This window comes from Bufo gargarizans, chromosome 4 (genome assembly GCF_014858855.1).
Source record: "Bufo gargarizans isolate SCDJY-AF-19 chromosome 4, ASM1485885v1, whole genome shotgun sequence".
Taxonomy (NCBI): domain Eukaryota; kingdom Metazoa; phylum Chordata; class Amphibia; order Anura; family Bufonidae; genus Bufo; species Bufo gargarizans.
The window spans coordinates 118,707,333-118,726,240 of NC_058083.1; the positions used below are offsets into that span (position 1 = coordinate 118,707,333).

General features: G+C 43.8%; 1 protein-coding gene across 2 annotated transcripts in view; it reads right to left on the reverse strand.

The window, feature by feature from the left end:
• Positions 1 to 8,538: 8,538 nt before the first annotated feature.
• CUL3 (cullin 3) overlaps positions 8,539 to 18,908 on the reverse strand; it is a 131,073-nt gene continuing 120,703 nt past the window's right edge. For both annotated transcript variants that reach the window (XM_044289216.1, XM_044289215.1), the window contains exons 15-16: positions 12,088 to 12,233; positions 8,539 to 10,179 (exon numbers count right to left, since the gene is read on the reverse strand). In XM_044289216.1, coding sequence (XP_044145151.1) covers positions 10,048 to 10,179; positions 12,088 to 12,233 — 278 coding nt within the window. In that variant the 3' untranslated portion in view covers positions 8,539 to 10,047. The remainder of the gene's footprint in view (positions 10,180 to 12,087; positions 12,234 to 18,908) is intronic.

The following is an 18,908-nucleotide window of genomic DNA, read 5'->3' on the forward strand; positions in this document are numbered from 1 at the left end:
GACAGCAATTTAATTCAGTGGAAAGTTTTTTTGGGGATTAAGTTAATTTTCATGGCAAAGAAGGACTATGCAATTCATCTGATCACTCTTCATAACATTCTGGAGTATATGCAAATTGCTATTATAAAAAATTAAGCAGCAACTTTTCCAATATCCAATATTTATGTAATTCTCAAAACTTTTGGCCACGACTGTAGTTTCTAAAATGGGGTAAATTTTGGGTGGTTTCTATTATGTAGTGACTTCAGACCTGAACTGGTCCTCAAAAAGTGGGTTTTAGAAATTTTCTGAAAAATTTCAAGATTTGCTTCTAAACTTCTAAGCCTACTAACGTCTCCAAAAAATAAAATGGCATTCACAAAATGATCGAAACATGAAGTAGACATAGGAGGAATGTAAAGTAGTAACTTTTTTCGGAGTTATTACCATCTATTATAAAAGTAGAGAAATTTTAATTTCCAAACTTTGTAAATTTTGTATTTTTTATAAATAAAAATTAAATTTTTTGACTATTTTCCCACTGTCATAACGTACAATATGTGACGAGCAAACAATCTCAGAATGGCCTAGATAAGTAAAAGCGTTTTAAAATTATTACCACATAAAGTGACATGTCAGATTTGCTAAAAATGGCCTGGGCAGAAAGGTGAAAAATGGCTTGGTCCTGAAAGGGTCAAGGAATGCATCTCTCCCCTTTGGTATTAAAATCTATTCCCACACCATGAAAATAATCTGTAGAGAGAGCAAACAGTGTGAAGAAAACAATGTTAGTACCAAGTTTACATCAGGGTTGTGCTCCATTACAGGAGCAGAACAAAAATATCAGAAGCACCAGATACGGTACATAACTGAAAATAGTGAAATCAGAATGACCTAATGGTGTTAGTCAGGTTTCTGTTAGGGAGTGCTGAAATTACTAGACAACACAACATCGCATGCAGGACTATTTTGTCAAACGTTTTTGATGGAATCTGTTATGGAGGCCTCTAGTGGAGCCTCCAATGCAGATTAGGCCTCATGCAAACGACTGTGTCTATTTTGCGGCCTTTAAATTAGAAGCGATCTGTGTGCTGTCCACATCTTTTTTGCAGACCCACTGAACTCAATGGTTCCATAGTCCACGTTTTACAGACATATTCCATCTTTTTGCAGGACAGAAATACGGATGCCGAAAGCACACAGATGAGCCGTGTGCTTTCCGCATCACTGTGTCCGTTACAAAAAATATAAAAAAAATGTTCTATACATGCGGACCATGGACCCACTGAAGTCAATGGGTCCGCAAAAGAAGCTGATGCAACACAGACGGGACGGTATCTGTATTCTGCAGATACTGTACGCAACTTGCAGACTGCAAAATCTATACAGTCATGGGCATGAGGCCTAAGAGTGAGCCCTTAGTAGTGAGGGGCTACAAAAATGGTTTCTGTGCCCCACAAGAAATATGCTTGTAAATCACTGTCACATTTCGTATAGCAGGTTCCTTTATTTTAAGGCTATATCAAAAATCTTAATGACTTGAAGTGACAAAACAGAGGTACTGGAAGAATGTATAAAGTTACAAAGCAGAATAACAAATTACAATGTGTGCTTTGTAGAAGTAGTACAATATGGTCTGAACGTGCTCATGTAATCAGAATCTACTGGCAATCTAATTATCCACAAAGAGTAAATGGAATTGCATTTTTAAGGCTATAAATAAACCAGATCCAGTTGGGAGCATTATGAACAGTAAAACAGTTCTAATACGTTGGTTTCACACTGCATTTCTTTTTCAATTTTGCCCTATTTTAGAGCAAGATACTACATACTGGCCAATAGGAAATCCTAAAACCCCTACAAACACTGATTTTTTTTTGTATTGGTATTCCTATCTTTTTTAATTCCTACAGCATGCTCTGGGTGAGATTTCCCTAAACCACCCCCCCCCCCCACCAGTTTTCATACCTTTACAGGACAAAACTAGGGGGGAAAAAAAAGCTAGAAAAACAATGCCAAAAAAATGCCAGCAAAATATGTAGTGAGGCAGTGGCCTAAGCGTGCCATCGGGAGGCAGATTTTGTTGCAGAAACTGAAAATCAGTGCCATTCTCTCAGGTTTGGCTGACAATCTAAGGCATCTTTCTCATGACTGTATTTTCAGTCCGTGTCTGATCCTCAAAAAAAAGTAGATCAGACGTGGTCTGAAAATGCAGTTTCGTGAATGAGGCATTATATCGTCAGCCGAACCTGAAAGAATGAAACCCATTAATTTCCATGGGGCCACAAAAAAAAATGCAGACAGCACACAGATGTCAAATTATAAAACAGGTCCTATTCTTGGGCAAGAATAGGCATTTTGAGAAATCGGGCACTTGGAAAGTGTAGGATGCACACCACAAAAAAAAATACAGCTGCATGAATGTACCCTAATGTCTATGGGGAGCTTCCAACAGAAGATGTCAGGGGACAGAAGGATGAGGTGAAATAAATTTATTCACTCGATCCTTCTGTTCTCCCAGAAGAAAAACCGCCACCAGAAGTGTCGGGCAGTGGCTCTTTCCCCAGTGACAATACATACAGGCTTGGCCGAAATGAACGTGTGTGAGTCTGAATGAAGTTGGAGAAATAGCTGTTAGCGCAATCATTATTTGGTCAACAGCTATTGAATGTGTATGACAACCACCTCGCCGGACCTGTGAAGGGAAGCATATCTGCTCCCCAAGTCTCGGTTCCAGCTCTGTGGGTTCACCACTGTCTTAACTGGACTTACAACATGGACAGGGACACATGTGCCACTGCAGCCAATAACTGGACTCCAAGCGGCACATGATCCAGAGTGACGTGCTGCTTTGGGAACAAATCACTGCTGAAGCCAGTCATTGGCTGCAACAGCAAACATTACCCCCATCCATTACAGAAGTTTACATGAAAGCTCAGTGAAGACACTGGTGGACCCATAGAGCCGAGCCACGGGGAGTAGGTATGTTTCCCTTCACAGATCTGGCAATGTGAGGGTGGTGTTGGCCCTTTAAAGGCTCATGTACGGCATGCGTACAGCGCCATACAACCTCCGTGCAGTGCTGTGTGCATAAATATCTCTTAGGGTGATCACATTTTATGCCTCCATTTGACGTATACCTTACAAAAGAGGATACAAAAACGCAGCACCACGTTCTTGTATCCTGCTTCCACAGATATGTCCAGTGGTGTCAGTGATATACAGATAGCTCTATGGTGGCTCTACTGCAGCTATATGCATACTTTTCTCCTAAATCCACTGCTTCTAAACATTGTCTACAAAGGCGCAAAACTGCACCGAGGAGGGGGGGGGAGCCAAAGAAGAGCAGATTTTGAGGAGTCATGCTGACAGATCACAGTATAAGATATTATTGCCAGGGAAAGACCACGACAAGTCAAGTGATACTGCAAGAGAAATCAAGGGTTACATGAAGCCCAATAAAATTATTAAACACATTTTTAGCAGGGTCCTCCTTGATTTCATCCATTTGCCCACATAGCACAAATTTATTGGATTTTTCTCACTTCTATAAGTGCTGACATATTCCATAGCATGTTAGACATTAGCATTGCTTGCTGGCTCCAATAGGGCTCACAATCTAATCTTTGGCGTGTGGGGGGAAACCTATGCAAACAGAGGGAGAACATACACACTCCATGCAGATGCTGAGCCACCATGTTGCCAAATGAATAGTGTTTGTCAGAAAGTCAAATCATTTTGAATAAAACGATATACACGTACAAAAAAACATGCATAAAAAGCAAAATGCTAAAACATTTTAGTCAATACATTTTTCTTCTCACCGTTTGGCCTCATGCACACGGCCGCAGTTTTGTCGGCTCTGATGCGGACCCATTCACTTCAATGGGGCCACAAAAGATGTTTTTTGCGGTTTTGTCCGTTCCGTGGCCCCGCCCAAAAAAATATAACATGTCCTATTCTTGTCCGCACTTTGCGGACAAGAATAGGCATTTATATTAAAGGACGTCCATGCCATCCCTGTTTTGCAGATCCGCGATTTGTGGACCGCAAAACACACCACGGTCGTGTGCATGAGGCCTTTTGCTGTGATTAAATGCTTCCCATGTGTGAACATAGCCTTAGGGGGTGAGGGGGGGGGGGGGGGGGGAGCGTCTATGTACTTTAGGGACAGACAAATTTAGTGGCTCCACAATAAGGCTGGGTTCACACCTGAGCGTTTTACAGCGCGTTCCTACGCGCTGTAAAACGCTCAATAGGCAAAAAACAATGCTTCCCTATGGGCATGGTTCTCATCTGAGCGTTTTACAGCACGTACGAACACTCTGTAAAACGCCCTACGCCCCAAGAAGTACAGGAACTTCTTTGGGGCACATTGTCGCACGTTCCCGCACATAGACCTAGCGGGAACGCGGACGAGGGGCGTTCGCTTGTTTCTTCGCATGTATGTAAACGCCCGATAAGCACGCTTGTAAACAGCGCTCATCGGGTACGCTTATGTGTGAACCCGGCCTAAAACACACATTGCTAGGTGCATTAGCTGGAGTCTTGACATTTGTCTAAACCTGCATTAGATTGGTGCCAGTTTTTTTTTTTCTGGTCTTTTTAGGCTTTTGGTTATTTATTTTTTTAGGCAAAATTCAAGTTCAGCATGTGGCATGAAAAAGTGCTAAAGTTGGAGCAGTGTATTTCACCCCTGTGGGGCATTATTTGAGTCAATTTTTTTTCCATCTGATATAACGGATTTCAGGGGGAAATGGCTAAAACGGATGCCAAATGTGAATAACGTATGCCTAAAATACAGGATCAGTTTAATTTTTTTTCTGTTCTTCTGACAGATCAGAAGAGTGGAAACTGAGACAGTGATGTGAACCAAGCCTTAGGCCTCTTTCACACGAACGTATGGCTTTTTCAGTGTTTTGCGGTCAGTTTTAAACAGATCCGTTGTTCCGTTTTTTTTGTCTTCATTTCGTTTTTCCATATGGCATATACAGTAAACAGTAATTACATAGAAAAAAATTGGACTCTGCATAAAATTTTCAATAGATGGTTCCGCAAAAATGGAACGGATACGGAAGACATACGGATGCCTTTCCGTATGTGTTCTGTTTTTTTTTTTTGCGAACCCATTGACTTGAATAGAGCCACGGAATATGATTTGCGGGTAATAGGACATGTTCTATCTTTCAACAGAAAAGCGGAATGCATATGGTTCTGTATAGGGACCGCAAAAAACTGAAAAAATATATAAATAACCTGTCGTGTGAAAGGGGCCTTAGTCTGATGCCAATAACTTGGACAAGCCCTTTAGGGTCCTGCTGCACATTGTTTGTTAGTTTTTTTTTAAAACACTTAAAAAAAAATCAGATTTCTGCAATGTCTTCTTATAGCCTTTTTAAAGCTATTTTGGCCAATGTTTAACAAGAGCTTTTAAGGGTGTTTTTTTTTTTTTAACTGAATCCTTTTTAAATAAGGAAGGATCATTGCATGGCATATAATATAAATATATATATATATATATATATATATATATATATATATATGTACAGTGCTGCCCATAATTATTCATACCCCAGGGAAATGTTGACTTAGTTACTTTTATTCAACCAGAAAGTAAATTTTTTGACGGGAAATCACATAGGTGTCTCCCAAAAGATAATAGGACGATGTACAAGAGGCATTATTGTGGAAAAAAAACAACATTTCTCAGCTTTTATTTAAGCAAAAAATACAAGATGTTCCGCACTGTGGAAAATCTCAGAGGATGTGGTTGGAAGCCAAAAGTGACACCTGTGCTGGCCAGGAGGATAGTTTTTTTCACCATCCCCACTGTCAAACATGGTGGTGGGAACCTAATGCTTTGGGGGTGTTTTTCAGCCAATGGACCAGGGAACCTAATAACAGTAAACGGCACCATGAAAAAAGAGCAATACATGAGGATTCTCAACGACAACATAAGGCAGTCTGCAGAGAAACTTGGCCTTGGGCACCAGTGGACATTTTAGCATGACAATGACCCAAAACACACAGCAAAAGTGGTGAAGACATGTTATCAGACAACAACATTAACGTTTTGGAGTGGCCCAGCCAGAGTCCAGACCTGAATCCAATTGATAATCTGTGGAGGGAGCTAAAGATCAGGGTGATGACAAGAAGACCCTCCAACCTGAAAGATTTGGAGCTCATTGCTAAAGATGAATGGGCAAAAATACCTTTGGATACATGCAAAAAGCTGGTCTGCAATTATAGGAAGAGTTTGATTGCTGTAATAGCCAATAAAGGCTTTTCCATTGATTATTGAGAAGGGTATGAATAATTTTGGACTGGACACTTTTTGCTCAAATGTAAATAAAAGCTGAGATATGTTTTTTTTTTTTTACCCCACAATAATGCCTCTTGTACATCGTCTTATTATCTTTTGGGAGACACCTGTGTCATTTCCCATCATAAAATTACTTGCTGGTTGAATAAAAGTAACTTGAAGTCAAAATTTGCCAGGGGTATGAATAATTATGGGCAGCACTGTATATACACACACACAATGCACTTGACATTTTCAAAAGCTTTCTGTTCTTCAAAATTTGCTTGAGGGCTTAACAATGCTTAGTCAATATGACTTCATTTTATTGTCAACTCCTTAACACAAACTCCAAGACAGAATATACATACAAGTAAAAAGAAAAACTACTCTGATAATCACCAAAAAAATCTCCAGTGCTGTTACTTAAGAGTAAGGCCCCTTTCACACAGGCGAGTTTTCCGTGCGGGTGCGATGCGTGCGGCGAACGTATAGCACCCGCACTGAATACTGACCCATTCATTTCTATGGGGCTGTGCACATGAGCGGTGATTTTCACGCATCACTTGTGCGTTGAGTGAAAATCGCAGCATGCTCTATATTGTCCGATTTTCAGGTGACGCAGGCCCCATAGAAGTGAATGGGAAGCGTGAAAATCACATAGCATCCGCAAGCAAGGGCGGATGCGGTGCGATTTTCACGCATGGTTGCTAGGTGACAGTCTATTCACTGTATTATTTTCCCTAATAACATGGTTATAAGGGAAAATAATAGCATTCTGAATACAGAATGCAGAGTATAATAGTGCTGGAAGGGTTAAAAAATTAATTAAAAAAAAGTTAACTCACATTCTCCTCTTGATCGCGTAGTTCCCGGTCTCTTTACTTCTTGAATGAGCTGTGGGCTAAATGACCTGTGATGACGTCAGATCACATGGTCCATCACCGTGGTGATGGACCATGTGATTGGAGCATGTGATCTGACATCACCACAGGTCATTTAGCCCACAGCTCATTCAAGAAGTAAAGAGACCGGGAACTACGCGATCAAGAGGAGAAGGGGAGTTAACTTTTTTTTATTTATTTTTTAACCCTTCCAGCACTATTATACTCTGCATTCTGTATTCAGAATGCTATTATTTTCCCTTATAACCATGTTATAAGGGAAAATAATACAATCTTCAGAATATCAATCCCAAGCCCGAACTTCTGTGAAGAAGTTCGGGTACCAAACATGCGCAATTTTTCTCACGCAAGTGCAAAACGCATTACAATGTTTTGCACTCGCGCGGAAAAATCGCGCATTTTCCCGCAACGCACCCGCCTCTTATTCGGGCAAAAAAACTGAGGCCTGTGTGAAAGAGGCCTAAGTAGTACTTAGTAAGGATATAACAAAAGTCATAAAATCCACCCCTACAAAATAAAGTTCTATTTAATCTAGTTTGGTTTGGAGGCTCAGTTTCATTAGGGCATATTCACATGAAGTATTCTGGAGCAGGATTTGAGGCAGATTTCCCTTCAGATTTTTCAGCCAAGGCCTGAGGTGGATCCAGCAGGAAAGAGAATTACAACTCCTTCCAACTCCAATTCTGCCTTTAGCTGAAAAACCTGCCTCAAAAACCTCTTCCAAAAAAACTAATTGTGAACCTACCCTTATTAAAGCAGAAATAAAATAAAAACTTACTCAAATTATAACAGACTATGAGTACTTTCACACTAGCGTTATTCTTTTCCGGTATTGAGTTCCATCACAGAGGCTCAATACCGGGAAAAAAACTGATCAGTTTAATCCTAATGCATTCTGAATGAAGAGCATTCCGTTCAGTATGCATCAGTTCAGTCCATCTTATGGTATTTGGCCGGAGAAATTACTGCAGCATGCTGCGGTATTTTCTCAGTCCAAAATTCCAGAACACTTGTTGGAATGCAGGATTAAAATTGCCACATCTGGTCTGAGCATATGCAGACCTTTAAAAATGTAAAAAAAATAATAAATACCGGATCCGGTATTTCAATGCATTTGTCAGACTGATCCGCATCCGGATCCGTCTACAAATGATATCCGTTTGCATACGGATTTCCTGCAACGGAACTGCCTGCCGGACCCTTACAACGCAAGTGTGAAAGTACCCTAAACCAGAAAAACCTTACTAGCTTGTGTTTTTATTTTTTCTTACTTCAAGTCATACAAAATTATAGAAACTACAAGTCGAGAAGGTTACACCTTTTATTCCCCCAGAAAGTTGTATTGCAATGTAAACATGGAAGAGTAAAAACCCTGTTTATTGCAAATTTGCAGGCTCTTATTACCATAAATGTATAGCATAAAATGGTCTTTTAAAAGAATATAGTAAACAAGTAAAATGTTATTTACATCTGCAAACACTGGAACATTTCCTTTCATCTGTGGCAACGTTTGCGGATAAGGATGGAACAAGACTTTTCTAGATTCGGTAAATGAATGTCTGATGGGCAACTTTCACATATTTATGCAGAACATAATATTCCCCAAGAGGAAAATAATTCACATTAAGTACGAACATGGTGCAGATTAAAATCCATTTCTAGCTGTAAAATAAACATAAAGCTCAGGACAATGTATTTCCACTTGCAACGTCAACAATGGCACTCGACGCTCAACATGCGTATTGGTACATGGGGCTCATTTCTAGAACCATGATTAACGAGATTTGCCCCAAATAAAGCTGTTGAAAGAGGAGACAAGAAGAAGTGTGGAAACGGCTGAGTGATAAATCATGTGGAAAAGGCATCACTTTAGGAAAATATAGTGGTTATGTACACTAGATGCATAGCAGGTTCTACAGGGGTTTCACTCTTTAGCAGAAAGCTGTTCTCTTGCCTGTGAAAAGCACACTTCGCCAGAAAATCAAAGGTCATCGTGAAATCGTCTTGTGAGATTGCTTGAATAAATAGGGTTAAACGTATACACCAAATAAACACTCCTGTCCTTACAATTCGAAGTCGCCAATGAGACAGAATATATTACTCTACAGCTGCCTCTCCAGCGTTGTGAAGAAGTGGAGAGCCTGAATCATCCACCGCTTACTTGTACAAAATAAATCAAAAAAACTGTTCTGATCGTCAATGGGTGCAGATGGTCCAGAGTGCAAAAGGAGGGAAAATGGACACAAAGGTAGACTAAGACTTTATCTTAAAGACAAAGACATTCATGCGAGTTAACTTAAAATTTATGTGCAAGGATCAAAACAAACAGCAGCCCAACACCCAACCTGGCATTGTAATAACGTTCCTGTGTTTAATACTACAAAAATGTATTATCTTCCCATAACCTGAACTGCAACAGAGAACTCAGCATTTCCATACCCTTATAGAAAAGCAGTAGATTCAGCAGATGAACATAAACACCACCACTAACATTTGGGAGCAGGGAGTAAGTTCCCCAAAATTTTATTAACTTGACTTGTATTTTCTAAATTCGTTTTTTGTTTTTGTTTATTTATTCATTTTTTTTTTCCTTTTTGGCGTTTCCCATTCTTTCCATACAGTATCGAGAGAAAGAGAAATCTGGGTGTTAACAATTCCACAAAGGAACTGTATAAATGATATCTACAAAGGCCCCCCAAGGGAATCGGATGTCGTAAAATCTTGTAGGCTCGCCGTGCATGTTCTAGAACACGTACTGTAATTTAATAGATGACGCTCGTAACCGTGTAATGATTTAAAAGAACTTCCCAGTCCATGCGAAGGGGTATGAAGTCCAAGAGTAAATCAATTAGCAGGACGCATTTTCTATGCTACGTAGGTGTATACTTTGCGATCCTCCGGTGTTCGTGCTAGATATTCACGTTCAATAAGTCCTTCAATACGCTTTTTAATAACAACTGGACTTGGAAGGAATCGGGCCTTTAATTGCTGTGTTACCTGGAAAAAGGGAAAGGGGGGGGGGGGGAGAAAACACATTAAAAGTTGCATGTCCTGGAAAAGTGACAAGAACGTATAACATGAAAAAAATTACTAAGCATTATCTAACTGATCAATATACTTTTCTTTAACAATCGGGAAAAAGGCAGATACCATATAACAAAGTAAATATCCTCCACAAAATTGCACAGGTTATTCAATGTAATTATAATAAAAAATGATAATGTAGAAATAGAAGCTTTCATAAAAAAAAATATTTATGCCGTTTAGTCCAAATGAACGTATGCAACAAGTCTAACTATATTGCATCCCATTATAACTGGATAACTGCCAGACAGGACAACGCTGCTGCAACAGGCATGCAAACCAATCCTGCAAAGGTCACTGCACAGGATTTCCAACATGTCTTCAAACCAGGTCATTTGGGCATGTGATCACATTTCTTAATGTCATCAACTTTATGCTGCCCGTGCTAACAGTAGAATAAAGTAGAGACGGGCGAGTTGAATTTTGCAATTCGTCATTTATAAGTTAAAAGTAAGTGGTTGCCGAGAACCAGCATCACAATCATTGCAGACTGGGCCTGGAAAAAAGAGTCACGGCCACCTGAGTAGAGTCCAGGTTATTCATGAATTCCTGCCCACCTGCTGATGATCTTCTACCTAGTTTTCTCCCTTTCTCTCTAGGAGAGAACCGGCAATCATCAGCAGATGGACAGGAGAGCAGGAGATTATGAATAACTATGACTCTTCTCAGGTAGATTTGACTCTTTTCAAGCGTTGGGCTGCAATGACTATGATGCTGGTTCTCAGCAACCACTTACCGTATTTATCGGCGTATAACACGCACTTTTTCCCCCTGAAAATAGGGGGCAAATGATGTATGCGTGTTATACGCCGATATAATGTTAAGAAGCCATGTTTTTACATACCGGATGTATAACATTAAGACGGCGCAGCGCCTGTCCCAGCTCCCTCTGTCATGCGCCGCCTGTCCCAGCTCCCTCTGTCATGCGCCGCCTGTCCCAGCTCCCTCTGTCATGCGGCGCCTGCCCCAGCTCACTCTGTCATGCGCCGCCTGCCTGTTCATTCATAAAAAGTGAGATAAGCAGGCAGGCGGCGCATGAGGAGGGAGCTGGGGCAGGCGGCGCATGAGGAGGGAGCTGGGGCAGGCGGCGCATGAGGAGGGAGCTGGGGCAGGCGGCGCATGAGGAGGGAGCTGGGGCAGGCGGCGCATGAGGAGGGAGCTGGGGCAGGCGGCGCATGAGGAGGGAGCTGAGACAGGCAGCGCATCAGGAGGGAGCTGAGACAGGCGGCGCATGACCGAGGGAGATGCCGGTCTGCGCCGTCTTAATGTTATACCTCCGGTACTACAGTAAGTACCGTACAGCGCGTCTACAATTAGATATAGAGATCAGATTGAATGTTTAACAGTTGCGGGGCCCGGTGTATTAGAGTAGAGTCACTGCACCGGGCCCTGCCATGAGTGTCCCCGCCTCCTCTCTCCACACTGATCCATCTGAAGGAGGATCTGTAGATGACACTTATGGGGATCTGTGGATGACATAAGTGTCATCCACAGAGCCCCATAAGTGTCATCCTTTTACATTATTTACCTTATAAGTGGAAATAATATTAATAAAAAAAAGTTCTGAGCTACCCTTTTTTTCCTGAAATTTCCCTCTTAAAATGAAGGTGCGTGTTATACGCCTGTGCGTGTTATACGCCGATAAACACGGTACTTTTAGCTCATTAGGGGCACACCGCTGAAATCAGCATTTCTGTCACTATTTTATGTGAGGTCAGCATAAAGTGGATGACAGGTTCCCTTTAAATCTAACATATTCAGGCCTCACGTCTAAATATTTATATGAATGAAGATATTGTGTATTGTATAAAAAGTTAATACCTCTGCTACTAATACGTTGTGCTGCATTTTCTTCCTAGATTTCATTATCCGAACAATAGCAGCTTCTATCTCATGTTTTCTATCGTCATCAACTTTCTGTCGAGTCTCTTTTCTTTCAGGGTCAGATTCACCTTGTTTGGCCGCCACTGAGAAAGCAAAATATGAAGATGTGTAAATGAGAAACATACTAACATAAAATAGAACTTTTTTTTTCAAAACGGCATCAAATTTTACCAAATATATTAACCCCTTCAAGACCAAACCAGTTTTTACCATAAGGACCAAGCCACATTTTGCAAATCTGATGTATCACTTTATGTGGTAATAACTCTGGAACCCTTTTACTAATATAAGCGATTCGGAGATTGTTTTCTCGTGACATATTGTACTTCATGTTAGTGGTAAATTTGAGTCAATATGCTTCACCTTTATTTATAAAAAATTCCCAAATTTCGCAATTTTTGAAATTTTAATGTCTCTGCTTTAAAAGCAAATTGTGATACCTCACAAAATAGTTGTTACTGTGCATTTTCCATATGTCTACTTCATGCTGCCATCATTTTGAAAATGTCATTTTAAGCTACTTTCACGCCTGCGTTTAGGTGCGGATCCGTCTGGTATCTGCACAGAAGGATCCGCACCTATAATGCAAACGCTTAGAACCGTTCAGAATGGATCAGTTTGCATTACCATGAAAAAAAATATAAAAAAAAATGTAAAAAATTTTTTGGGGTTCATGATAATGCAAACGGATCCGTTTTGACTTTACATTGAAAGTCAATGGGAGACGGATCCGTTTGAAAATTGAGCCATATTGTGTCAACTTCAAACGGATCCGTCCCCATTGACTTACATTGTAAGTCTGAACGGATCCGTTGCAAGCAGCGTTCAGGTGGCCGCCTGCTGAGCGCAGCGGAGGACAAACGGTGCCAGACTGATGCATTCTGAGCGGATCCGCATCCACTCAGAATGCATTAGGGCTGGACGGATCCGTTCGGGGCCGCTTGTGAGAGCCTTCAAACGGAACTCACAAGCGGAGCCCCGAACACTAGTGTGAAAGTAGCCTTATTTTTCAGGAAGTAAGGCGGCTTAGAATTTTAGAAGCAATTCTTAAAATTTTTAAGAAAATTTCTGTCAGGAATAAGGAACGCCTTATTCCTAGTTATAATGTTTGCTGTGATATTATATGGGTATATGTCATAGTGTAACATAGTCCAGTGTGATTCGCATTCATATACAGTATGTATTTATGTATTAGTATTGCCAGGCCAGCAGCCATTGATGAATTGTTTGAAGGCTGCATATAGTGCTGAGATGTCTGCCTCATACCTGTGAAAACAGCAAACTACTCCTCGGGGGGTTAGTTAGCACAGAGATTCTAACCAGGATGGGCTCGTTTGCTGGTCACACTCAGTACAAGGGACAGCAGACTCTCCAGCGTTGTGTGTCAGCAGAACGAACAAGAATGAACAATAAGTTGTAATCCTTCATAACTTGTTCAGGATGGGGCTGACGTCTCCAAAACCCAGCTCATCATATCTGGTATGATGAGGGCATCGCATGGACATCAAACATGGCGTATAAACTCGCCTTCATGTTCTTAAAATAAGGATCTCATCTTCCGAGCGTCCTGGACGTGTCTCGTTTGATAGGCTAGGACTCGGAACGATGAGATATGAATTATTAGGAAGGTCTGGGGTCTGTAGTTTCTAATTTGTCCTGGTGAAGATATCCTTATGATATTTTCATACCTGTTCCCTAGTTTGCCAGGGGGCGTCTGCATGGGTAATGAAGCTCGGCCAGAGGGGCTGAGTCAGAGGTGGAAGGGAAAATCTCCCTCAGGCCTGCCCCTGGAGGAAAGGCATAAACATGCAATCCCTGGATATTTGGGTGTCACAAAGTGGGAGATCCAATTGAATTGGTTTGTGTACAATTACTCTGCCCAAATCCCCTGAGAGGAAAGGACTTTTACCACACAAATGTTAAGTATTAGAACTTTCTTTGTTTTCTCCTTTTATCTTACAATTGTTTGCCATTTATGTATGTCTCCTTGTTAATCATTTTCTGTAACCAAGTACTGTCTATTTTTAATACATTAAACCTAAAAGTTTGATGGTTTGTCTTATAACCTTAAGAACCTGTTAGCCCCATGAAGAGTGAGTGTGCAGCCTGAGGCTGTATGTTGTTTTTCAGTGAGGCTCACTACCGTGTGGGTGTCTGCTTGCGAGTGGAACACTCAGGGGTGTCCTGTCGACCTTATAACTGACGGCTGGTGGCAGTAAAAGTTTCGCATTAGTGCGTGGTTGTGCTTGCAGGCTTTAGGTGGCGATTTATGCTCGAGTTAAGGCCCGGCGTAGGGCGTAACAGCGTGTGAGGTGAATCGGCAAGTAGGGCTTGGGTAACCCTTGTCAGGTGACGCGGTGGGCTGGTCTGGTCCCCGGAACATGACAATTTCCAAAACCCACTTTGTAAAAACCAGTTCAGTAATGAAGTCACTATGCGGGGCTTACATAGTAGAAACCACCCATAAATTACCCCAATTTAGAAACTCCACCCTTAACCACTTCCCTTCCGCCCGTTGACTATAAACGTCCGGGAGGTGGTTCTCTATCTCTGAATGGACGTTTCTGAATGTCCAGAGATCGCAGCTGCACGCTAATCGTGCAGCTACAGATCGGGTTGCCCACTGTCAGTGACAGCAGGGCAACCCTGAGAGAAGACAGGGACAGTTCTCAGGTGTCCCTGCCTTCTAGATTGCTGTATACATAGCGCTCTCCTGTTCCAGCTGTCGGGTCTTCCACAGATCTCAATCAGCCCTGCACTGAGGCTGTACAGCGCAGTATACTATGTCAGCCCCAGTTACAGGAGAAATCAATAGTGGGGGGGGGAAAAAAAAAAAAGTGAAGTTAAAGGGGTTGTCCAGGTTCAGAGCTGAACCTGGACAGCCCTCCATTTTCACCCCAGCAGCCCCCCTGACATGAGCATCGGAGCATTTCATGCTCCGATGCTCTCCTTTGCCCTGCGCTAAATCGCGCAGGGCAAAGGCATTTTTCAGAGTTCCGGTGACGTACCGGGCTCTCCATGGGGCTGACAGGAACCCCGGTGACGTCACCGGCACTGATGGGCGGGATTTGGCTCTGCCCTAGCCAGTAAAACGGCTAGGGCAGAGCTAAAGCCCGCCCCTCAGAGCCGGTGACGTCACCGAACACACTGCTGGGCGGAAGTTACCGCCCGGCAGTGTGTTAGTTAAAAACAAAAGAGCCTGTGCCCTGCGCGATCTAGCGCAGGGCACTGGAGCGCATCGGAGCATGAGATGCTCCGATGCTAGGCTCAGGGGGGCTGCCGGGGTGAAAATAAGGGTAAGTCCGGGTTCAGCTCTGAACCCGGACAACCCCTTTAAATGTCCCCCAGAGCTCTTGTATGACCTTATGAGGGACGCAAAGTGTAAAAAAAAAAATCTAAAAATATATATATAGGTTTCACATGTAAAAACCAAAATAGTAGGCAAGTAATAAAAAAAATTTTTAAAAAATAGAAAAAAATAAAATAGACCTATTTCGTATTGCCACTTTCGTGACGGTCAGCTCTATAAATATATCACATGATCCACCCAGTCCGATAAACACCATAAAAAAATAAAAACTGTGTAAAACAAAAAGCCGGGGGGCGTGGCCAGCCATGGAAGAGTGAGGACGTGCTCTCTGTGAGCTCCGCCACATTCCTGCTGAAATCCGCAGCCATCCTGATGGGGAAATCTGTTAAAAAGGGTAGAGCCCGTCCATCGGCTCCCCTGGCTTCTTCCCAAGGAGACCTACCTCTTCTTTTTGCCAGGCAATCGGCCGCCCTGTCTCCAGCCTGCCAAGACCGCCGCATGGGCCTACAAGATGGCGCCGCCGCGCCGCTGCTTCACTCACCGCCTGTGCGCCCGGACGCCCTGGAGAGCCCGACTCGGTCCTCATGCCGCCAGCGATCCTCCTCGGTGCCTCCACTCCCTCTCTCTTCGCCGGCAACAGGTAACGGTGGGTCTCGGAGCTCGTCTCCCCGCCCGCCTATGCTGACCCAGGCGCCCTCCCCACTCGCCGCCCGGGACCCTGGATCGGGGACCCCCACCGGAAGCTCAGGCCCGGCTGCAGGGCCGCAAACGCAGCCGTCGACCCACCTGTTAATGCCTCCTAATGAGGACCTGGTCCTGCACACAGCTGCCTCCAAATGTGGACTAGGCCTGAGGCCTACAGCCCCTTCTTTCTGGCCGAATGAGCCTCTGTTAGGCCCTATTGAGCCCACTCACGGTGGGACGGGCCCTGTGCCATCTTGCTTGCCAGCAGCCACAACTCCTCCTGTGATGGGGCTACTTAATGGGCTGACACCTCCATTGCCCTCCACTCCCTTCGCCCCGGAGGCCACTCACCGGGGGGTCACGGATCCATTCCGCATCCCCTCTCGCTCCCCAGTGAACTCCTTAGCCGCTTCACCACACTGGTCCTCTGGATCATCATGGGACAGTCCGCGCCAACACCACCTGGGAGCGCAGGCGACCGCAATCAGTCCCTCGGCCAGTGCTCGGCCCGCTTCTCACGCTGCATCCCCTGCCCCTTTAGGCGTGCAACTGTCGTCAGCAGCGACCATGCATAGTGAGGAAACCAGACCTCCATCGCTGGCGGACTTGCGTACTCTTATTAGCACGTTACCCTCTAAGGAGGATTTATCAACATTTGCTACTAACATACTGCAAGAATGCCGTCAAGAATTCTCTCAGGTCCGCTCTGATATGAAAGTACTGGACTCTAAAATCGACTCCACGGTCCGTGACCATGAGGCCCTATCAGCCACAGTGTCCTCTCTCCAAGAAGCGGTCAATTCCCATAGCAAGCAACTCAGCGCGCTTCATTACCACCTAGATGATATTGAGAATCGCAACCGACGCAATAATGTGCGGATCCGTGGCCTCTCTGAATCTGTCACGACACCTGACCTCATGCCCACTGTGGTCGGACTGTTCAATAAAATCCTGGGACGACCGCCGGGCACTCACATTGAAATTGATCGAGTACACAGAGCTCTCAGACCTCCCAATCCAGATAGCTCTAAGCCAAGAGACGTTATCTGCAGAGTTCACTTTTATGCTCTTAAAGATCGGATCTTGAACTACGCACGTCAGTTGTCGCCTTTGTCCTATGAGGGATCCTCCCTGCAACTGTTACAGGACCTCTCTCGCCATACCCTTGCACAGAGGGCTGCGCTCCGACCCTTACTGGATCTCCTGAGGGAGCGTGAAATTCCCTACAGATGGGGCTATCCATTTGCCCTTTTTGCTGGTCCCAGGAAACAAGCGGTGGTTCTACATGGCCCGGAGGACTTGCCGGACTTTCTGCTGGCTCTGGACTTGCCGCCTGTCAATATTGGGCCTTGGCCCACCATACTGAATCCTAAACCTGCCCAACTGGGTCGTCCCCGTTCACCTGAATCCAACAGATCTGGTCTGCCCATAGCAGCTACGCTGCCTCCTCCTGGGCAAAGAAGACGGCGCCCCATGAATCGTCGCCGAAGATCCTCAGCTGATTGGGACACTTGAATGCCCTTTGGAGCCCTGTATTTGCTTTCCATTGGCACTGATAATAATGCTTAACCTTGTTTCCTCCCCCTGTTTTAGGAATTATAGTTCTAGTGTTTTGCAGGTGGGCCGTCAATTGAGGACATCACACTGGTCGGGCCGTCTGATTGACTGTCCTTAGGCGGCTTTTGTTACGTTCCTGGTCTTGGACATTTTTGTTCCACGCTTAGCCATGCTTGCTTCTCTCTTCTGGACCCCGTCTGGATGGCGGGACTTATTATTGGTTCATTGATCTTTTTATGTCAGGAAATGTGGCTGGTTTGCTCTTCCTAAGCTGTCACCCTTCCCACGTAGTTTGAGGCACCCTCTGGGGAATCTTAGCTCCCTAGCGACTGCCTCCTTTGGTCTCTTGGACCCTGATAGTTGACTTCTTTTTTCTTTCCCTGTTGTTTGTTGATTCTTCTTCCCCTCCTTGTCCTTCTCCCTAGTGTTCTTTCCTGGTGTGTTCCCCTCCCTCCTGTCACAGGTATGACGTCGCTCAAGCTGGCATCGTTCAATGTGAAGGGCTTCAACTCCCCAGAAAAGAGATCCCAGGTGCTCTACCATTTCCACCGACGAAGGGCCCAGATCGTGTGTTTCCAAGAGACCCACTTCAAGCACGGTAAGGCTCCTGCCATTCGTAATAAATATTACACCTCCTGGCACTTTGCTGACAATCCAGATACTAAGTCAAAAGGTGTCGCCATAGCGATACATAAATCTCTCCCTCACCAGGTATTGGGCTGTGTAATCGACCCCGGAGCTCGTTATATTATCCTCACGCTTCTGATGGGAGGGCGGGAATTCACTATTATTAATGCCTATGCCCCAAACCAAAACCAGGTTGCATTCCTAATTGACTTAATTGACAGGGCTTTGCCCCTAATTCGCGGAACGGTCATTTTTAGCGGGGATTTTAATCTCACTTTTGACCCCACGCTTGATAACTCCTCGGGACGGGCAACCCTTTCCTATACGGCTATTAAAAAAGTGAAAAGAGCATTGTTGCAGCTACAATTACTCGACCCGTGGCGTTTGCAACATCCCTCGGACAAAGACTACACATTTTTCTCGGCTCCGCACTCTTCTTATAGTAGAATCGACCACATTCTAATCCAGCAACCCGCCCTGTCATGGTTGGACTCCACATCCATTGGCAACATTTTGTGGTCTGACCATGCCCCGGTGTATTGCTCCCTCACCCTTCCGTTCTTAACTAAAAGTGAATGGA